This window comes from Coptis chinensis, chromosome 5 (assembly GCF_015680905.1).
Source record: "Coptis chinensis isolate HL-2020 chromosome 5, ASM1568090v1, whole genome shotgun sequence".
Taxonomy (NCBI): domain Eukaryota; kingdom Viridiplantae; phylum Streptophyta; class Magnoliopsida; order Ranunculales; family Ranunculaceae; genus Coptis; species Coptis chinensis.
Genome location: NC_141460.1, coordinates 90,741,380 through 90,765,188, shown reverse-complemented (window position 1 = coordinate 90,765,188; position 23,809 = coordinate 90,741,380). Strand labels below are relative to the sequence as shown.

General features: G+C 37.7%; 2 protein-coding genes across 2 annotated transcripts; one reads left to right on the top strand and one right to left on the bottom strand.

Moving 5' to 3' along the window:
* Positions 1–15,642: 15,642 nt before the first annotated feature.
* Positions 15,643–18,084, top strand: LOC147499981 (uncharacterized). Its single transcript, XM_086561719.1, has one exon. The coding sequence runs from the start codon at positions 15,946–15,948 to the stop codon at positions 18,031–18,033; it is 2,088 nt and encodes a 695-aa protein (XP_086417845.1). The 5' UTR covers positions 15,643–15,945; the 3' UTR covers positions 18,034–18,084.
* Positions 18,085–18,756: 672 nt separating this feature from the next.
* Positions 18,757–22,490, bottom strand: LOC147499980 (phospholipase A1-Igamma1, chloroplastic-like). Its single transcript, XM_086561721.1, has 2 exons — positions 20,958–22,490; positions 18,757–19,230 (listed from the first exon to the last, which is right to left on the bottom strand). The coding sequence occupies exons 1-2, from the start codon at positions 22,271–22,273 to the stop codon at positions 18,951–18,953; spliced, it is 1,596 nt and encodes a 531-aa protein (XP_086417847.1). The 5' UTR covers positions 22,274–22,490; the 3' UTR covers positions 18,757–18,950.
* Positions 22,491–23,809: the final 1,319 nt, after the last annotated feature.

The following is a 23,809-nucleotide window of genomic DNA, read 5'->3' as shown; positions in this document are numbered from 1 at the left end:
TCTTTATTCATTGTTAGTGAAATGTATAGATATCTGAGAATGAATAAGAAAACATGCATTTTATTTCTTAGTCGTTGTAGTATAAATGAAGTTTGGCAGTATCTTCTCTAGAAAACTCTCACGAGGCTATAACTTGTCCACTAGGAAATTTCTAGTGGTTTAAGGCTTTATTGCATATGGTAAATGCAATCGCACTTGACAAATGAGATTAGTTAAAACTCTATTTTTGGTCACTTATTTTAATTTCTCATCTTTGTTTGAGGACAAACAAAATGCTGTTTGGGGGTGGTTTGATAAGGACCCAAAACTGTAGTTTTAACCCCTTAAGAATGTTACATTTAGACCAATTATGTTTATAATAAATAAGAGTTAATACTATTTATGTGCTTTTGTGTATTTCAGGTTTTTGAATCAAATATGTGAAGAATTATATCACTTTTGCAAGAGAAATGAGCAAATGTTGGTTGCTAATAAGAAGTTTTATGGTTAAAACCCAAGTTTCAAGGAGAAAAAACTTTTTTAAAGACCGGTCAAAGCTGAAAAGTCAAAGTCAAAGTCAATGCGGGCAGACATAGAGCATAAAAGTCAGCAAAATTTCCACAGGCCGTATCTTTGGACTCAGACCTCGAAATTGGGCCTATCATATGTCAAAACGACCGGCTCGGAAAGAGATTTTTAATGGTCTAGGCCTTGACTCGATCATAGAAGTAAAAATGGATGAAAATATTACTACAGTAAATTCCAGCATAGCATTTTTGGACATATGTAATAGGTTTTGGGCTTGATTTAGTAGCCCAAAACATGGCTCCAAAGCCCATGCATGAAAATTGTAAACCTAACCTCTCCTATATAAAGAGGTCTAGGGGAAAACTAAACTCTCTCCTCTCTCCTCTCTCCTACTTAGTTTAAGCTCTCTCCTTCCTTTAGTTAGAATAAACTCTCCCACTTAGTTTAATTCTCTCCCTTCCCATTAGTTAGAATAATTTAGTTATCCTCTCTCTCTCTCTCTCTCTCTCTCTCTCTCTTTAGTATAACCTAATTATTGTTTTCTTAAATCTAGCCTCCATTAATAAAGCCAAGTTATTGTTATTTCTTTCATTATGTCATATTCTTATTCTTTTAATTATGATAGTTTAATGAATCTTAGCTAAACATCCATTAGAGGGGTTTGATGAAGCTTTGATGAAGACTTGATGTGTCAGTTAGATTATTGCTTTTAAGAGTTTATCAATCTAGAGGTTAGTTTATTCACCATGAGAATGGGTTAAACTTCCTCTTATGCTAATTATTAGTTGGTTAGAGATGTCATGAATAGTTAGGGATCAAAATACCTAATCTTTATTGGTTAGGATTGCAATAATCTATACTAGATTGCATATTAGGACTTAATCAAGGTTGAATCAAATCCCCCTAATCCCTTCTTCCCATTCAAATCTTCAAATTAAATTGCTATAGTATAATTTAGTTTATCTTAATATTAATTCCCATCATATTAGTCTTATTAAACCATTGCTCTCATCATATTGTTAGAATTGTTAAGTTAGTAAAACTATTAAGTTCTAAACAACTAAGAGTGGAACTAAATCTTTGCTTACATTATTGCATGATAATCGAGAGTAGAAACTTTGATCACAAGTATAAGAATATAGTTTTTATTTCTTCCTAGTTTAATTAGCTAAGTAGGAGTAAAACAATTATTTCTAGTTTATCAAATTATTGTTTTATTTCTAGTAAAACAATTTATTAGCTAAGTCTAGCGTTCTAGATGGGGTCAGTAACGAACCCTGGGAGAAGAGGCCGCTGCTTTTAATTGGGAACTACTATGCTTTTGGGTTTAGTATTCACAGTAGGATTTGGAATTTTGCTGATATGCTTTTCTTTTTTTTTTTTTTTTTTTGGATGTGTGATGTAAGAAACTTACGTATGAGCTAGTTGTTTTGCAGAGGTCGCTATTACAAGGCGAACTAAGCGTGGAGTTATTGAAAAGTTCGCTAAGCTAAGTCGAGTTGAGAAGCAACAAAAGCTGCCTGAGGTAGCGAACTATTATGTTGAAAGGGGAGGTTGGGAGATAAGGTTAAAAAGGAGGAACCATAAGAAAAAGGCTTGTGGCCAGGCTGATCGTGCGTTATCAACTGAGTCTATAATGGAGAGCGAGAACAGTGGTATATTGACTAGGGAGGAGAGGAATAGGAAGGGTGTTGGTAGTGTGCGACCTACCGGATGTGTTGGTACGTCGGTGTCTGAAGAACGTCCTGTTAGTAGTATACTAAAAAGCAATGCTTTGAGTATAAGTGGGAGATTGATAGGGTTATATACTAAAAACATTACTTTTGTATTAACTCTAATTCTTTATATTTTGAATGAGAATCATATGGGCAAATGTTATGCATATTATATATGTTATTAGTTATATGCATGTGTCTAATACTTTATGTTGTAGATGATATGGTGTGAACACGCAGAAGATCATATCATCAGTACCTTATAAAGTATAAGTAAATCGTTCACAACCTAGATGGATTTGGACAAACCATTAGTACGGTTGTAGTATAATCTGCTATTAGTCTATCTTGACTATAAGGATTACACTAGTACACTTTGTGTGTATTGAACAGGACCAAGTGAGGTTGTTTCTCTTTATACTGACGGTATAAGAGAACAAACGCCTCTATTATTATGGATGCTTGTCCTCCTAATCCGGATATAATAACGGGCACTTACATGCATTGTACATTGCTTTAAATCATCAATGAGTGAGATTCATTTGTGAATCAACAAACTCGATGGATTGGGTAATGACATTGTATGTAAGGTGTGCTGTTGATTATAGAAGGAATCCGTGTCCTGCAAGAAGTCGGGTTGATGATGTCCCCTTGAAGAGCTCAAAAAGATTGTCATGTAAACCCTGCAGGTGGATTTTTTCCGACATGACAATGAGGTTGAGTGGTTGATAAGAGCCCAAAACTGTAGTTTTAACCCCTTAATAATCATACTGTTAGACCAATTATGTGAATAATAAGTAAGAGTTAATACTGATTACGTGTTTTTATACATTTCAGGGCTTCAAAGTCCATTATGTGCGTAAATGTGCCACTTTAGCGAGATAAAGGAGCAAAAGTCGCCAGAACTTCCAAGTGCCATATCTTTGGACTCGGACTCCGAATTGGGCCTACCTTACGTCAAAACGACCGGCTCAGAAAGAGCTTTGCAATGGTCCAAGCCTTGACCCAATCAGAGGAGCAGAAGTGGACGAAACATCTGTCGAAGCCAACTGCAAACCAAGAGCCCATTTTGGACTAAAGAAATTGGGTTTTGGGCCCGATTTTCCGCCCAAAAACATGGCTCCAAGCCCATGCACGATTTTGGATCTGGAAGTATAAAACAAAAGCTTGAATCTTTGTTAATGGCAGTTAGGTTAGGAAGCCAATGTTAATGGAGTTTAGGGTTAGAAAAAGTTAGATCTAGATTAGTTAATTACTTAGTTTTCATTCCATTAATTAGTTTCATTCTTTGTTTTAGCTTAGTTATTTAAATCATTGAATATCATTGTTATTTTTATTAGATCAATAAAGTTAATTATCTTTATTCACAATCTTAGTTTTAAATTCAGGTTTAATTTAATTATGTCTTATTGTTATTATTGTTCTTGTGTTGAGAATGGTAGTATAGAAATTTCACACCAAACACATCACTCTCACCATTGTTCCTTTTTTGGATTTGATTAGTTGAATTCTATTTAGTCTTGATAGATTGAGAGTGGAACAAATCCTTACTTCGTTGTATTGCATGATTATGTTTTGAGAGTAAGAAGAATTGATCTAAACGTAAGAACGGTAGGATTACGTATTAGTGTTCTTGTAGCATTAATATTTAGGATTCTATTATTTTTACTTTTATCAAATGGGCCATTGCCATCTTTAATCTCGCTTCAAGACAAGAATTCAATTGCTTGAATCCAAGGGGCAATCCCCCATTCTCTACCCACCCACCCTTTTAATTTTTCATTCTTGTTTCTTGAATTTTCGAACCGCTCAATTTGTTTCGTGGCATAGGGGCATGGATTCACAGAGAAAAACACTGCGGTGAAGGTATTTCTAAATTTTCGAAAATTCTGAAAATATTCATACATAATATTTAATGTGTTGTTGATTTACTAGAATATTTTCAGATTTTTCAAAGTTGGTTTACCTTGTGAAAAAAAAAATACGATATTTACAGTGCTGCATTTCAGTTTTCACACCGTATGTTCTTGAAAAACAGACGAATAAGGTTACTTAGGAGTTCTAAAAATTCTATAATTTTTACAGGAGTATGTATCCTAATCCAGGACTTTGTAGTAAAAATTTGATGAGTTTTGATTTGTTTTGACCTCCTAAATAGTAGAGTGTTTCCAGTGTGTTTCTGCAGTGTTGCAAACACTTAATATCTGGAACACCATCCAATAAGGAGAGGTTGTAGACATCCAATTGCTCTAAATTTTTACAGGAACAACTAGAATCTGTCAGGAGTCTCCAGTAAAAATTTGGAAATTTTTGGATTTGTTTTGATGGGTTAACCATTCGGTTGTTTGTATTGTGTCCGAAAACGGTTTCGCAAACTTTGGAGGGCTGTAGAGGGACTTTCACTGCTCCGATCGATCTGAAATTTTACAGGATACTTGATAGACGTCTTAGCAAATTACTGTAAAAATTTCAGATTTTTTGGAGTACGATAAAAGGCCTAAAACTTGAAAACTCTGGAGCGCGCCCGCGCCCATGTTGAGCGCGACCCGCCCTTATTCACTGTAATTTCAACTTACCTTGAGCGCGCCCGCGCTGGCCCGCGCCCTACCCGCGCCCAACAAGGAAAATTCATCCTAACAGCCCAATTTTCATAGGTAAATGCATATTTTTATTCCTTAAAGTTATTAAGTGTTTCTAACTTGTTAAATACACTTAAATCGCAGTGATACAAGACGCTTATTCAAACGCGCAGTAGCAAAGGATTCAGTACTCCTTCTTCCACTCCTTCTCTCTTACGAGGAGTTTTTAATTCTAGTATAATCAGGCTTGTTTTTCATAGAAATAAATACAACACTTATCTAGAATTTCACACACTACACTTGCATCAATGGCTAAAGAACAAGAGACTCCTCTCTCGATTTTTTATAAAGCCCTAAACGATGGCCCTAAGTCGCATCGTTCTTACAAACCTAGTGGGGGATTTTCGAATCCCCCTAATATATTTAACTTGTTACCGGTTTTTCATGGTTTAGACCATGAGAAGCCTTTACCAAAGACATCGCGTAGGATAGACCAAGTTCTCACTACATTCCATCATCCTAGCGTAAGTCCGTGATCAAGTTAAACTTAGTGTTTCCTTTCACCCTAGCCGACAAAGGCGCCTTTGGTTAACTTCCCAAACGCCAAACTCGTGGACTCATGGGCTCAACTTGTTCAATTGTTCATGGAACAATTTTACCCACCATCAAGATGGATGAAATGCTTCACAAAATTCATTTCTTCACCATAATCCTCATGAATCCTTTTCGGAGGCTTTTTCACTCGATCTTCTCATTGAATGCCCGCATCATAATCTTGCGAAAAGACACGCTTTGTTCGTGCTTTCTTCAAGGGGCTTTCACATTATCATAAGGAGGTTCTAGATATCATGACCGGGGTAGTTTTCTTAGTAAAGGAGCCTTGGAGGCTTATAAATTCTTAGAAGATCAATCTAAGAAGAACAACAATTGGGAGGAAACGATTCCTCCCGGCCCTCCTTCTTCTTCTCGTGAGGTTAAACATGATCCCGAAGCTTAGAACTCTTATCGATGCCCTCACTAAAAGGTAGATGCCATCTCTGTTCAACAACAACCCACTCCGGTCCATGAACATTAACTCTACTTTCGTTGTAATGTCTCATTTGTAGTCTTGAGCATTCCGACTTCTATTGTCCTCTTGTCTATGCACAAACACCACCACAACCATCACACTTCAACCAGCTTAACTCAACATCAAGGACAAGGGAACTTAGGTGACCGAATAGAGGTTTAGTACCCATAACCCGTAACTATCAACATCAAGACATGAACGCCAACAAGCTTTAATTCCAATACAACCATCTACGACAAAGTAGTAGTGACCTTGTTGAGAAACAAAATCAAATTATGCAACAAAACTCCAACTTGATGAAAGATCAAAGATGATCAAAACTCTAATATGATGAAACAAACGATGCAAATGATGCAGTCTTTGTGCCAAAAGGTTATTGACATGTCTTCTAACCAAAATAATAACCAAACCGGGCGTGTTTCCAAGTCAAGTAGTGCCTAATCCTAAGTCAACAAACACCGCCTTTGAAATAAAAAAAGATTCACGATAATGGTAATATAAACCAAGGGGACCTACAGTACTACTACCCTTCGCTCGTATGCAGTAGTTGATAACCAAGTGACTATGCCTAAAGATTACCCGCAAAACTAAAAATGATACCATACCAAATACTATAATAGAAACTCCAAGACCCTACAACCGTAGAAGTACCAGCTTAAACCACAACCAAAAGGGGAAAACATTACAAGATCCAATAATAGAAAGTGAAGACCCTACACCTGTAGAGGTTCCAATATGGATACCTAGATGGAAAACGGATAGAGATAAAGCAAAGCCTAATAATAATTTTATCCCTTCATTAAAAATAGCGATAAAGCACCATATCCCCAAAGACTAGTTGTGTTTAAAAAGGACGAGAATTTTGATGAGATTAGGGAAGTGTTTAAAATTTGACTATAAACCTACCTTTTCTAGAAGCTATAAAAAGTCTACCTGGACACGCTTAAGTTTCTAAAAGAGTTGTGCACCAAGAAGAGGAAAACCAACATACCCCACGAAGCATTCTTAATCAACAATATCCCTCTTTATCCGAACATAACGGAATTGTTAAGTACAAGGACCCCGGTCAGTCCATCAGTACAATGCACCTTAGGTGATACCTTCATAACAACCTGCTTTATTAGACACGGGGCGAAGTGTTAACTTACTCCCTTTTATTTATATAAACAACTGGTCTAACAATACTTCAACCAACCAAAATGACTTTGGTTAGCTAAATTGGATCGTTCTATTAAGTATCCCAAGGGGTGTAGTTGAAAATATTCTTGTTAAAGTTCGGATTTTTACTATCCCTCCCGACTTTGTTATTCTCGACACGAAGTTGCTCATGATTCCATTCCCATCATCTTAGGGCGCCCTTTCTTGGCAACCGCCAATGCCCAAATCAATTGTCGGATGGCTCAATGACTCTTTCTTTTGGAAATCTTTCTCAGAAGTTAACATGTTTAGACAAAAAATGGACAACTAGGTTTGCCTATAGAAGGAGAAGTGAAGTCCATTGAGAGTTTTGTACCTCACATTAGTGGTGACACTTTAGTCCCCACACTAGTAGATACCCCTCTTATGGAAGAAAACAAGGATCACAATTTCTACTCCCTAGGCGTAGATAACATCGAGGAAGATTTCCTTCGACTCCTTGAGTTCTCTCCTATTGACATCCATTCATCTCTTGACGCCATGACGGAAGAAAAATTTTTCAGCCCTCATCCCAAAGGATTCTTCTTACCCACCTATTGAGGAATGTCTTGCATATCTCAAAGCCTCTGATGACATAGACCTAAGAACACTAGTTGAACACCATTCACCCACCTCACATCCTCATGTCACTCATTCACCTTCCATCACGAATGTTCCTCACCCTCTACCTTTTCAAAGAACCATTGAGTTTGTACTTGACCTTGGCGTTTCTCCTATGCTTCATAACTATCTAAAACCAACTGGTGAAGAAGTAACACCCAAGGACAAGCCACCTGACACTTTTTCATTTTTTCCATTTTTTCCTTCTCACACTTATCCACATTCCAAGTATTTTCCAAAACCATTCATTTACTCACGATCATTCATTTGGACACCTTCTTATTCAACTAAGTTGCGTCGTAGAAAGTTTTGGAGCTTGATTCTGTTTGGTGGTGTATTCCATGTTAATTATTTGTGGAAAGACCCACAACTTTTTAGATTATTGATATATGGGAAACTGCATGTAAATACATATATATCACTTTAAGTCTAGGAATCGACTTTAAAAGACCCCATCGTTTTAAAACAAATTTTTACAAACCCTGTTTTCAAAAATTTGTTTGGGGGTAAGTGTTTGGTTTTTCCATGCTTGATCACTAAACTTCCTATTCTTACCCCCCCACCTCGCTTCCATTCAAAAAAAAAAAAAAACGTTTTCCACTCCAAGTTTTACTTTTTTTTTCATCTAAACTCCGTTTTCAAAATTTCGCCAGCGCTTTACATCGAGCGCTACCGCTTTTCCCTCACATTTTTGAAAATTTATTCAGAGCGCTTGACCGCCTCATACCGAAATACCATTCATCTATCTACCTCGACCTAGAGCCAAACACTGGAATTCCAAAATACAAAGAGCGACTCGACTAGCTAGTGCAGTTGAGCCCTTTCGTCGACTTCCTTCGACCGTAAAATTCCGGTTTTCTGCGGGTTGTTCCCGGTTCATTCGCAAAATTCCAGAGCGTAGTTCGAGATGACATCTCCTATAATAATACCGAACAGTCTTTCAAAGATTTGTTTCAAAAGCACTACTTATGGTGCTTGGTTTCATTGATCACACACGTAGTCGGGAACCGCTTTTATGGTTCTTGCTAGCATTTGTTCTTGGACTTGCCATGCCCGCTGAAATACAAGACCCATAATGCTATTGGTAGATAATATGCATGTCTACACTTATGACTTTTTGCATGAGGCTTATGGGTCCGCATTTTCCGGTAGAGGACCAAGGGGACATATAACGTAGCCCTTGGTAGCTTGTCCCTTTAACGTGATAATCTGGTAATGTTCTTTATCATGCTAAACATATTAGGGGAGTGGCATTTTTCTTCCTCGCTAATGATGCCACTTCGATATGTTTTCCTTGCTTTAGCTGAGGAACGCTATATGACCTTCCTAAGACCTTTTAATGTCTAGTTTAGCACGAGCCCATAGCATGAGGCATAAGTATCTTCTTATGCCTATATTAGTTTCCCCGTATTATGCTATGTTTCTTTCCCCTGTTTTTGTGCCCGCTTCACGGATTGGGTTAGGGTCGACATTTGTGAGACCCACCAATTATATTATCGATCTTTCCGGTAAATGACTTGGCAAGGATGGAGGATACAACCTCATTAGGTTGCACCTTACACCCCATCCCACCAAGTGGCGCCAATAACAGTTAGCATCCGTAGATGATAAATGGCGTAAGCTTGGCAAATTATAATGGCATGGCAGATCGCTAGGAACCTCACTTCTTTATAGAAGAGGAGGATGACGAAAACGCCGGAGTGGAGGTAAGTTTTAGTTTCAGTTAGTGTCCTTATGTCCCAAGCAATTTAATTCTCGCTAACCCCATAATGGGTGGAACTCTTATAGAGTTCGCCGGTTTTTTTTATTTCCTATATTAGTATATTCTAACCTTGTTTTGAAGATGTTCCAATTTCACGATTTCCATGGTATTTTTCTACCCTCTTTATTTAAATGCTTTGAGGACAAAGCATGTTTCTTGTTTTGGGGGCATAGAAACACGGTAATTAAGGCATCCTGTTAGGATATAGATATGTATAATGTGCACTTGTTTTCTAGTTAAAATTTCAAAAATTCAAAAAATATAAATAAAAAGTATGCTATACACTTAGGAATATTGGTATTGTTTTCTTTCTCCATGCTCTTAACAATCTAGAAGTCTCAATGTGAGTCATTTGATCGTAATAATTGTTAGAAACTTAGGTTAATATGTAGGTAATAATCTTTGCATCTATCTATAAATTTATTACATGAGTATCTATGATTGTTAGCAGTAAGTTTCTCAAATCTAAAAGAGTACTTATTCTACAAATCCTGTGGAGAATATAGCCTAAAGCCTTATATGAGCTAAACATTTGAGAAATGACACAAGGAGAAGTAAAATCCGGATAGAGAAATCACACGCCCACTTGCTTGATCACTAAACCATATCCTAAAAGCGGAATTTAGGCCCTCTTTGGATCGATATAGCCGAAATTCAAACCTATGAATTATTTTCCGCTAGTCGCCCCTCGAGCCTTTATTTAGCCTTCCATAAACCACAATTCCTTTACCCTTACAAAAACAAAACAAAATAAAAAATCAACCTACCCAATTTAGAATAAGTCCGAGAATAGAATGAGGAAGAAAAAGAAGAAGAGAAAACCCGTGTAAACAAAAAATTAGTTAGTTGCTTCCAAAAATAAAGAAAAGAAGTTTCCATCCAAAGAGAAAAGAAAAAAAAAAAAAAAAAAAAAAAAAAAAAAAAAAAAAAAAAAGAAATAAATAAAAAAACCAAAAAAATAGAATAAAAGGGAGTCAAAGGCCAAAGAAAAGAAAAAATATGGCTAAGGATGGAAACAAAGTGTAGAAGCAAAAGTAAATAACAAGGTTTTCTCTAGTTACATAATATGAAGACTCTATTATCTCAGACTTGTTCTCTAGAATATCCATTTCCTTCCTTCTTAAACCATCTCCTAATCCCCGCCAAGAACACCTAATAAAGACCTCTAGCTCAATTAGGAATAAAGTTAGTGTGATAGTAAGTGGCGATGTGTTTGATCGACCCTCGCTTCCTTGTTTGTCATTGAGATTGTAAGGTAAAGTGTGCCCACTGCACCGGAGTAGCTTAAACTTGAGTGGAAAAAATCAGAGTGGTTTTGTCTTGACATTTATGTGAGGACCTACTTAAGGACGCTTATTCGAAGTTTTCGTAAACGGACCTGCTATTACATTTCATAAGTATTACTCATTGTTATATGTTTATTTTAGATGATTGATTATTATGCATATATTAGCTTAGGGTTCGACCGGGTTATTCTTATGTAATTGCTAGAGAGATGTATAGATAGTTGAGCATGAATAAGGAAACAATAGTTTTATTTTCTTAGTCGTTGTAGATAGATGAAGTTTGTGAGTACCTTCATCGAAAAACTCTCACGAGGTTATAACTTCGTCCACTAGGGAATTCCTAGTGGTTTAAGGCCTTGTTGCATATGGTCAATGCAATCGCACTCAAATAAACGAGAGTAGTTAGTTAACTCCCATTTTTGGTCACTTATTCTAATTTCATCATCTGCTTTTGAGGACAAGCAAAATGTTGTTTATTGGTTTGATAAGAGCCCAAAACCGTAGTTTTAACCCCTTAATAATCATACTGTTAGACCAATTATGTGAATAATAAGTAAGAGTTAATACTGATTACGTGTTTTTATACATTTCAGGGCTTCAAAGTCCATTATGTGCGAAATGTGCCACTTTAGCGAGATAAAGGAGCAAAAGTCGCCAGAACTTCCAAGTGCCATATCTTTGGACTCGACCTCTCTAATTGGGCCTACCTTACGTCAAAACGACCGGCTCGGAAAGAGCTTTGCAATGGTCCAAGCCTTGACCCAATCAGAGGAGCAGAAGTGGACGAAACATCTGTCGAAGCCAACTGCAGCTGAAGAGCCCATTTTGGACTAAAGAAATTGGGTTTTGGGCCCCGATTTTCCGCCCAAAACATGGCTCCAAGCCCATGCACGATTTTTGATCTGGAAGTATAAAACAAAAGCTTGAATCTTTGTTAATGGCAGTTAGGTTAGGAAGCTAATGTTAATGGAGTTTAGGGTTAGAAAAAAGTTAGATCTAGATTAGTTAATTACTTAGTTTTCATTCCATTAATTAGTTTCATTCTTTGTTTTAGCTTAGTTATTTAAATCATTGAATATCATTGTTATTTTTTTTATTAGATCAATAAAGTTAATTATCTTTATTCACAATCTTAGTTTTAAATTCAGTTTAATTTAATTATGTCTTATTGTTATTATTGTTCTTGTGTTGAGAATGGTAGTATAGAAATTTCACACCAAACACATCACTCTCACCATTGTTTCCTTTTGGATTTGATTAGTTGAATTCTATTTAGTCTTGATAGATTGAGAGTGGAACTAATCCTTACTGGATTGTATTGCATGATTATGTTTTGAGAGAGTAAGAAGAATTGATCTAAATGTAAGAACGGTAGGATTACGTATTAGTGTTCTTGTAGCATTAATATTTAGGATTCTATTATTTTTACTTTTATCAGTGGTACTACTCAAGGACATAAGAAGTTGATTAATGTAGTTGTCAGTAACTTGACTTAATCAACGGACATTTGATATCTTAAACACGGGGAGATCAACGAGCATATAATATGGAGCCCATAAATGCTGACACGTAATTTGGGATTAGGGCGGTAGTGCAACAATGGCCTTTAGTGGAATAAGTCATTTGTTGACGGACTTGGGCCGTGTGTTCTGGGCGAATATGGGAAGCCCAAGCCCGTCGGAGGCCCAACCCTAATTTCTCCTCATGGTCCATGTTGTAGCCTATAAATATAATACTCTCTCTTTGGCCGAAATTCACTATTCACTAAAACAGAAAAATAGGCAAAGAAAGATAGATCCAAAATTGGATCTAGCTTTGTGACAAAGAAGGGGATTGGTAGATCGTTGCCCACACAACGTCCAATCTATTCTAAAGGAATACAACAGAAGATCAATGGGTTGATTGTTGATTCGGATTCATAAAGCTTGGATTCTCAGAGTTATCAAAACCGGATCTAAAAGGTATGTTATCTAATCCAAAATCGTGAGAATCCATTAATTTCGCTGCGCGTGGTTCTCGGGGTTTGTAGAAATATTCGTTTTGAAAATAACGGTTCCTACACGTCCACCCCTAGTAACAGGACGTTCTTCACTCCCAGGCTCCGGTTGCATTCTCTTAACCCCCTCAGGTTCACCACCTTCGGTTCTCCTCCTCAACACAGGCATTCGAACTGAAGCAGCTCCCTCACCAACTCTCTTTCTACTAGTTTCACCTCCATCCACAGGTCATCTACTCATAGGACGACTACCAGAGCCTCCTCCAACATTTCTACCACAGTACCACCAGCCACATGCCCCCTCCTTTGCTCTTCCCTTTCCATCTCAGTATCTAAACTAGAGTAAAAAACGTCAAGTATCAACTTTCTGGCCCTATTTTTCTGCTCAACCTTTTTCAGATTGATCTTCTCACCTCCACGCTTCTTGAAATAATGTGCAACCTCTCCCAAAACAGATTGTTTCTCCTCCCAACTCAACCTCGCAAACTCTTCTATAGCCCCGGTGTTCGTACGACCATGAATAACGACCTCTGCAAAACAAAATAAGATAGTCAGATTCTCATATAAACTGACCTACATACACTACGACCTATAAACACAACGACCTACCATCCATTTTTATAGTACGATTCTCCAACCTCCCATCCAGAGAAACAATAATTACCAACAATTAACAAAGGCATACTCCCCCAATCCTCCTTACTAATACCTACAATTAAAGGAGATTTACCTTTCATCACCTAGAAACTAAAATTTAAAGCAGCCGACCTCTTCACTGGAAAATGCTTAAGAACATCCGATGAACAAATGTTATAACCCTTTTCATTCAACAAATCTAACACATGGAGTACCCTCCAACTATTCCCTACGAACTGACAAATGGTTTTCCCACAAAAATTCAGAATCTCCGCAGTAAGACGTGAGAATGGTAGCCTCAACCCCACCTTTATTTGCCCATAACAAACCACAACACCCCCATCTCGAGGAACGTAGTCTACACCATATATATTCCTCACCCCACTCAGTCGTTATATGGTCAGATCAGACGCCTCCACACCAAACTCCCCCCTCATATCAACAATGGGTTCAACCGACCTAGCACCCACATACCCAGTCGTCCTCTTCACCGACGAAGAAAAAGATACCCTCTCTTCACTACAAACCCTAACGCCACAAATATCACCACTTATTTCATCCTCCCTCAACCTCACCTCACCATTCGAACTATTAGAAGTGATAGACATTGCAAAGCATGAACAAATAAAAAAAAAACCTAAAACTAAAACTAGAAAACGCACCTGATAGCAAAAAGTTTCAAGTTTTTTTTTTGCTTGACTTTCTTTCTCTTTTCTTTTTTTTTTTTTTAATTTCTGACACTTGAAATAAACCAAAACTCGTAATTATGACACAAAACCCAAAATAAAACCAACGATTTGGTTTCCCAGAAAAAACAATCATCACTTATAACACCATCGCCCACAAAGCCGCCGTAATTTGAGGCCCATGGGCTACACCCAAGCCTATTTCCCGCACATTTTCCAAACCGGTTTCCTTTTTTCAAAAATCCACTAGCTGTTGGCCACGTGTTACCCAATCATTTTTTCCAACTTTATTTTTAATGTTTTTCCTTGTTAATAAGAAAATCATAAAAATAAAGAGGGTTGTGTCAGTACCCTCCGGTCCCAAACCTAGTACTACAACACACGTGTCCATATGTCAGATCGTATCTCCACAAATCGTACATAACCAGTTTATGTAATACCATAAGGTCGCATATACGACCTAAGCTCAGATCGTCCATATATACAATCAACCTAGATATGGAAACAAATCATCCCCAACGGACACTTGATCCTGAAGATCAGTCAACACGGCATCTAAGGAGGCATTTACTTTATAGCAACAAGAGTAAATGCAGATCATCATGAGGGCACAAAAGAAGGATCTCCCATTTATAACAGCCCGAACTAGATAAGGAAAGGAGGATCAACCTATATAAATACAACTATTTGAACTACGTAAGACTTGATTCAAGTTGGGCGAAAGAACCTGATACGTAGGCAACTCTTCTCCAAAAGAAGAGCACATCCAGTTCTCCACATTCACAACATCACTTTCAGGGTAGGATCATACTCCTTTACAACCTCTCTTACTACTTTGGCCAATGTAGCTTACTTTATTTGGCTTGATAGAAATAATCTCATATTTGACCCAAACTATAATCCTCTTGATTTTTCCCAAATTCTTTATAGGCCCAAAACTCGATTCTACCCATTAAACCCCCTATTATTCTTAAGTATTTAATTCCACTACAACAACATATCAATGATCTTTTCATGCTCTGCTCTGATGGTGGGTTTGATCCCTTTAGTAGAGATGTTAGTGTTGGTTTTACTATTAACCAGTGGAATAAACACATAACCATTGCAGGAAGCAAACACTTCAATGCCGATTCAACGGAAGAAATAGAGATGTTGGCACTAAAGCTCGGGCTTGAGGAAGTGCTGCACTCGGGTATAAATAAGATAGTTGCTTGTTCAGACTGCCACAACCTAGTGAAAGTTGTTAATGAAGGCAATTCGATTTGTCTTGGAGTCTACTCAGTCTTTTGCAAGAGAATAATATCTCTTAAACAAAACTTTGCTTATTTTAAGCTAGTGTTCTCTCCTAGAGAGCTGATTAGGCATGCTCATCTTCCGGCGGATTTAGCAAAGCTTAATCTCATTTTGGATTGTAATAATGTAGTTTCTAGGGTTGTCCAAAATTGCTTAAGTCAAGTACAAACTGCACTGTATGATATTTTCGCTATCTGATAATGAAAAGTCTTTTGATAAAAAAAAATGTCAAATTGGTTTGAAAACAAACTTGAAGAAGATTTTGGGGATAATTTTCTAAATGGAGACAGACCATGATAATCTCAATTTGTTCCAATTTAGTCCATGTCAAGAACAATACTTTTATCACAACTAGTATGTTTATGTCAACAACTTTTTGCACCAAGTTGGTGACATTGTTTTGGGAACAAAAACGAGATTATCGTGGTCTGGTTGGGAAATTACCCAAGATTTGGTTGGTTAACTAAAAAAGGCCTACATGGCATATGTGAGTTTTGTGAGTATAGCCGGGTTTACAAATGGACCCTAAATAAATAAGCCTGAGCCCTTTTACAATGTGGGAATGGTAATGAAGCTTTACCAACCTTGAGCCGACCATTAAGGGAGCCCATGCCGAGCCATGAACCTAACTAGTCCTCGCCACTTTTTGAAGTCCCTCACTTTATTTTCCCGCTTAAACCATTCAATCTCTTCGCTTTCGTATTTGGACCAACCCCAAACTTCAACTTCTCTAAACTTCATTCCACATTTACACAATTGTAACTTCAAAACAACTAGGCTAAGTAGTCATGAGGGAGTCAAAGAAACACACAAATTGTTTGATGACATGCCTCAAAGAGACATACAAGTTCAGAATTCAAATGATGTAATCAGTCCAGATATTTATAGTTGTAATATTAGGATAACAAGTTTGGGACGAGAGAATAAAGTGAAGGAAGCGAGAAATCTATTCGATAACATGCTCCATAGGGATAATGTAACTTATGGTTCAATGATAAATGTATATTTGAAAAATGGGGATTTGGGTAGTGCTGAAAAGCTGTTTAAAGTAATTCCAGGAGAGAATGTGGTAGCTAGTTCAGCAATGATAGATGGGTATGCGAAAGCGGGTCGAATTGAAGATGCTAGACGGGTTTTTAATGGCATGACAGAGAGGAATGTGTTTACTTGGACTTGTTTGATTTCTGGGTATTTGAGAATTGGAAATGTGTATGAAGCGCGATGGCTTTTTTATTGGATGCCGGAGAGGAATGTTGTTTCTTGGACTACGATGATTTTGGGGTTTGCTCGGAATGGTTTAATTGGTGAGGCTCTTAAGTTTTTCAATCAAATGCCACAGAAAAATGTGGTGGCGTGGACGATTATGGTCAAATCTTTAATTGAAAATTATCAAACTGATGAAGCGCGGAAGCTGTGGGATGAAATGCCAATGCGGAATTTATATTCTTGGAATATAATGCTTTCTGGTTATTTAGATGAAAATAGATTGAATGAAGCTATTGAGTTGTTTAAGGTAATGCCCCAGAGAAATGCTGTTTCTTGGACAAGTATGGTTGCTGGTTTGGCTCGAAATGGAATGACTGAGAGTGCGAGGGAGTATTTTGATCAGATGCCTGAAAAAGATATCGCTTCTTGGAATGCAATGATCACAGCATATGCTAATGGTGGTCTTATGATTGAAGCAACTGAGCTCTTCAATTTGATGTGCGAAAGGAATACAGTCACTTGGAATGCCATGATAGATGGGTACTCTAGAAATGGTCCACAATATGAAGCTTTGAAGCTGCTGATCCTCATGCTTCGTGCCAGTGTTAGGCCAAATGAGACTACGATAACTAGTGTGGTATCTGCATGTGAGAGTAGAGTAGAGCTTATTCAAATTCACACTCTTGTTATGTTAACTGGGTTTGATTTTGAAACTTCACTAAGCAATGCTCTGATTACTATGTATTCTCGATGTGGCGACATTCCCTCTGCTTGCAACACATTTAAGAATCTCAAGGCCAAAGACATTGTTTCATGGACTGCAATGATATTGGCATATTCAAATCATGGTTATGGACACCATGCACTACAAGCATTTGCGTGTATGCTGAGGTCTGGAGCTAAACCAGATCATATTACATTTGTGGCTGTGTTATCAGCCTGTAGCCATGCAGGTCTATTAGAGAAAGGCCAAAGGCTCTTTCGTTCAATGAGTCGAACTTATGGCCTGGAACCAAAGGCCGAACACTACTCATGTCTGGTTGACATCCTTGGTCGATCAGGGCGTGTCAATGAGGCTTTACAGGTGGTGAATCAAATGCCACCTGATAAACGGGATGGGCCTGTTCTCGGGGCATTACTTGGTGCCTGCAAGTATCATGGGGACATTGACGTGGCGAAAGAAATAGGCTTGAAAGTCATAGAGTTGGAACCAACTAGGTCCGGAGGTTACACACTTTTGGCCAATGTTTATGCACAGAATGGAAAATGGGACGAGTTTGCGAGTATGAAGAAGAGGATGAAGGAGAGGAAGGTGAAGAAAATACCTGGTATTAGTCAAATAGAAGTGGAAAACAAAACCCATTCGTTCTTTGCAGGGGATAGATCACATCCACAAGCAAAGGAAATACGTGACATGCTACAAGAGAAGCTTGTACCGCAAATGAAGGATATGGGTTACTTACAGGCGAACTCTTCTGTACATTTGTATAACTTTATGTAGAACAATTTCTTTTTAAATTTATATTCATTCTTTGTTGTCGAGGATTTGAAAAACGGACTACAGCATAAATATAAGGGTTAACTAGTATTACTCCCTACTAGATGAGCCAATTAGGATTCCCCCCCCCCCCACTAGATAGGAAATTAGGGTCTCCCCCCTAAACACACAGTCAACTTGATTTGACCGTTAACTTTCAAGTCAAACAATTGAAAATTACACAATGCCCTCATTATTTTCAAAAAGATAATATTCAATTTTAATTAGGTGGGGGCATTTATGTCATTTTCAGTTGTTTGATTTGAAAGTTAACAATCAAACTAAGTTGACCGTGTGTTAGGGGGGAGACCCTAATTTCCCATCTAGTAGGGGGCAAATCCTAATTGGCTCATCTAGTGGGGGGTAACACTAGTTCACCCTAAATATAAATTTCCAAAGTTTCTTGCAAACCCGAATGCAGCTTAACAGACAAACGAAATGACAATTAGAGGACAAAATTTTAGGTACGCAACTTCTCAAACGTCAGTAAGTTGTACTCTATCACATCTTTAGACTTTAGCCCTCCTATGTTTGCTGTATGTATACTTTTAAGACCATACATGATTCCTGTTTAAGAAAATAACAAGTGCCCAAGGATATGCTGGTGTCAAGCTATCCAAAGCAATTGAAATTGTTGATTAGGTTGTTACATGTGCATCAAGGTCTGTATAAAATGGGAGAACTGAGGACCAGAAAAGATTGGTAACATAAACCATGCAACATTATCAGTTCCTATATAATCACATTTACTTGGAATACACATTTGCGCCTATAACCAGATCTTAGAGCGTACTGGATATGTTGCAGAGACATTAACACCAAGTTTATATGCAAATAAAATGTACTCACTTTATTCCCTAATAGTTTTAGCCTTTTAGGATTTAGGACTGATATGTTGATTGTTGGTTATATCCACACTGCTGATCAGAAGCTAGACCAAGATGAGTGAGGTGGTGGTGTATGTCATGGGGATGATCATCATGCTTAGGTCTTTCAGGCTGCATCCATCTCCCTTCAAGGTTCCTCACCATCCCTTTGTTCTCATCTTGCCTCCAAAAAGGAGGTACCAGGTAGTGATCCTTTAGGAAATCAGAAGCTTTGTTCACCAATGCAGGGTCTCTGCCACTTGAAAGAACAAATCTTTGCCCCCTCCCATGGTACCTGTTTGAATACAGAGCCTCGGAACGTAGGATCAGAATGTATAACTGAAGTAACACTAATTCATACTATATTTTGGATTTATGGATATATATTATGGACTGCTTAATCTCATAAAAAAGTGGTAAGCAGGTAGCATTCACCTTTTCCCAAGTCCTATCTATGAGAATGTCCACTCCACATCATATCATTATAACAGATTAACAGAAGCAAATTTCATTATTGTATTAGATTATCGAGAACTCGCAATGCACCGTAATTCTTACAACAATCGAAGGGGACTGCTAGCCAAGGCCCAAAATATCAATATCGATGAATATATCGGTGTACCCAAAAACTGATATATATCGGATATATCTAATTTTTTTGTGACCAGTCTAAACTATTTAAAATATCGAAAATATCGGAAATATAATATCAGAAATATATTGAAAATATCGGATTTATATTAAAAAAATAGTTAAAAAATCAACCGATATATATTAGATATATTGATTATATTGGCAATATAAAGTTTTATATCGAAAATTCCGATATATATCGAAAAAATGATTCAATATTCGATAGATATATATCAAAAATATCGATATCAATATACCAATTTACCAAAATATATCAAATATATCGGCGATATTTTGGGCCTTGCTGCTAGCTACCTTCTCTAACATGGGAATGGGCATTGCCTAGATTATGAATCTAAGTGCACTACTGCAACCCCGTAGTATAGAGCCATACGGCCAGACCACCTTATCTAGAGCATGGCTGAAAGTCGTTATCGCCAATATGTATTAGAAAATCAGTCACCCGATTTCAGATACTTGATATATTTTTTTATTTTATTTGTAGATAATTCAATTGTAGGCCTTGATCTAGACAGCAAGAATCTTACTTTAAACTTTGAAGCATGTGGCGGCTTCAAATCCCCAAATTATATATCTTTCCTAGCGATGGGCAATTTCAATTATATATTGGCTCTATTTATCAATCTCAAGGCCCCATTTTGGCAAAGCAGATACAAGTGTGTTACATGCATGAGGGGTCATCAGTCCACGAATCCATAATGACCTAGTATTCTCTGGAAATCATCTAATTTGATAGAAACTTTGGCTGCTTTTATATCCAGTTATTATTGGGAGCGTCATATAAACTCCGTCGTATTATATGAACTCCATCATCTTATAGTGACTTCAAAGTTATTCCACTCCGAAAAGTAGACCTACAATATGAATTGATGACTAATTTTTTTGTGAAAATATACATCACATAATAAAGAACATCTCTATAAAAAATCAACTCAATTAAATATGTTTAATTTTGTCAAAAATTATTATAAAGTTAAGAATATTTGAGCCGTTGGATAATTTGGTAACATTCTAAACGATTTTTGACAAAATTATACATCTTCGAATAAACTAAATTTTTGTGAGAATGATCTTGATTGTGTGGAAAACATCTCAACCAAAAATCAATTTTTAATCCATTGTATTTAGTGATGGAGAAATTTTAAAGTCATTTTAAATAGAGTTCATATAACCACCCCCATTATTATTATTATTACAGTGTATGTGGTTGTTGTAGATCGGTCTACTTATCAACCAGGAGGCCATAATAGTGTCGCCCTCAAAGTCTCTAACGACACAATGGCCTTAATGATGGAGCAACTGCATGCATTAAACAGTAAACCAGTTAACGAAGGGCCAAAAGTAATAATGAACAACGAGATTACTTACCCATCCAGCAAGTGCAAGTGAGCTTCCAAGTTATGAAAACATGATAGATCACCAGTTTCCTTCAGGAAAGGAGACTTCCTGTGATCAAGAGCTAGTTCAACTCCCACGTGAGAATAACACCAAGGGATCCCTTCAGCCATCTTTTGCACAAAACCTGGCACTTGCTCATTAAAGATGATTCCTGGCACTTTAGGCACTGTGTCATGAACGTTCACCACTCTCAACACTTTCACTCCCAAAGCCTCTAACCGGTCCTTGAACCTCACATTTCCAACCCGAGGACCCGAAAATGAGAAGACGGATACGGGTACATCCCGACCATCATCCATTATGTTCACACCCGTTTCCGCAATATCGTACGCGCTCAATATTGCCAATGCACTGCCTAGACTGTGACCCGTGATCGTTATGCTTAATTCCTCGTTCGGGTACATATGAATTAATCGTCGCATTTCTGTCAATATTTGCTCCCTCGCCGAATATTTGCAAAACCGGCAATTTTCATCCTTATCGGTGTAAAGATCCAAGAACCCGGATTCGACTTTAACAGTAGGATCAGGACATGGGATCTGATCTGATGAAATGGGCCTCAGGAAATCCATCAAGTCCACAATCCATTCAAGTCTAGTCACAGTACCCCTCCATGCTATGCTAATGTCTCGTCGACCCAAACGTTCCGACATATCGTCATTTGAGACTGATACATACCCGATCCAATTTGCATTTGGGCTCCATATTTGTGGCCATCTTGATTTGCTGAAGAAATTTGGAAGGTTGATATTCGAGGTAGCATAAAGATATCGGGACACATCGTATCCAATACGTGACATCCCAAGACGATCAAAAAAATTGCGACGCACAAATCTGCAGCTGCCGCAATTTTTTGAGAATGGGTCATAATCAAATGCATCATAACATGTCTGAGCCATTTCACCATAACGTATTAGTTCTGCCCTTAGGAGAGGGTCTATTGGGTCAAGCATGTTGACCCAGTCATCTTGACCATGGATTTCACGCCAATGATCTGAAATGTATATTTTGGCTTCTTCTTCTTCTTCCACTTGCTCTTCTTCATCTTCTTGTTCTTCTTGTTCCCTTTGAAGTTCTGTGATCATGGATGGTAAAGATTCATCTGTTGTTGACACCCTTCTTGTGATGTGTGGTGCTCTTAGAATATGCCGAGTCTTTATTGCTAAGCTAGCTTGTAAGGATTTCGGGATTAGAAATGGTGTAGATAGTGTTTTTTGAGATTTAGATGTTTCATACAAGTTTCCATTGAAGGGTAAGATGATCTTTGAGAAGGGGATGGCCGCCATTGAAAGTTGTTTTGGTTATCAAAGGGGTGCAGTGGTATATATCCACATTATTTGGACACTAGACTTTGAAGTCCAGCTGAATTCAATAGCTTCTGTTGGTGAAACTTAATTTTAAGATAGTGCTTAATTGCTTTTAGTGACAGGAAGGAAAAGGATGGATTCATAGAATTGTCAATGGTGTGTCAGTGTGTGTAGTATATTCTAATACAATATTTTTCATGAGGTTGGCTATATGTACCATACCCCATATGATTTTCTAAACTTTGCAAATATGATTCACGTGGCTCAAATAAACATGAATCCCGATCCAAAGCAGCAATGTGGGCTTCAGCTAATCCAATATAATTATCTACACTCTAAATTTAATGGGGTCTAAACCGTATAGAGTGTAAAATTTATATTGTAAATATAAAAAAAAACTCATTGAGGTCAATGGGGGTGGTATACCGTAGATAATAGACTATTAATTGATAAATGAGGTGGGGAATTCGTCATCTCACTATCAGTTGATAAATAGCTCGGGCGACACTTTAACCAACGTCCAAACAAAAAAAAAAAAATCGGACGTCACTTTAAATCTCGTCTCTTTCTAATTCTAAAATCATAATTTGCAATTTTTCAACTCGGACGTCACTTAAAGTGATGCCCCAGTTTAAATTAAAGAGGGACTGTCTAAATGTTATTTTTGATTAATCTTACTGATGTAGACAATCTTTAGGGAGAAAGAGTTTTATGGATTGAAATGACCAAGTTCGTTTGGGCGAACTGCCTACGTATCAAGTTCTCTCTACTGGGAGAGACTTGAATCATGTCAGACGTAATTCATCATCCTCTTTATGTAGGCAAGATGCTCGCGCCTCCTGCTCTCCCGCGTCAGGTCAGGTTCAGATTTCCTCCTTGTTGGCTAACCATGATGGCGAGTTATGGAAAATCAATGAGATGTGTGCCTGAAGCTGTGGTCATGAAAGCCATAATAATGACATTCGTTACAAGCCGTTATGGAACGGGATGAGCGAGAGTGATGGAGGTCGCTTCTGACCTAGATCGTCTATTTGACTCGAGTCACTATGAAGCGAGCTCGTATGACGAAGTTGAAGATCGCTTGCCTGAGTTGGTTCACTATGAAGCGAGCTCTGAGGACGAGGATCGGAGGTTGGTTGGTAGTTTTGTTTATGCTAGACACGCACTTGATATTCATTGGATGTGAATATTACTCCCTCACACAACCCCATCTCAGTAGGCTGCTTTGTGTAGGGGAGGGACCTACTGAGAGAGATCGATAGCGCGTGTTTGGCACAGGTGTGGATGTGAATGGTTGTGAGCAAAAATAGCAACCACCGCGTTTTGTGGGATTCGAAAAGAAGCTACGGAAGGATACGTGGTAGTCTAGGGCTATTGTGTAATGATGGTTTGTTTTTGAGAATTGAACCGGTATCTTGCATAAAACGCTTCTTGGGAACTGAAGAGTTGTTGGCGTCTTCATTTTTTAAAGTTTGCACAAGTTTTTCAATACTCAGGTTAGTTCTCTGCCATTTT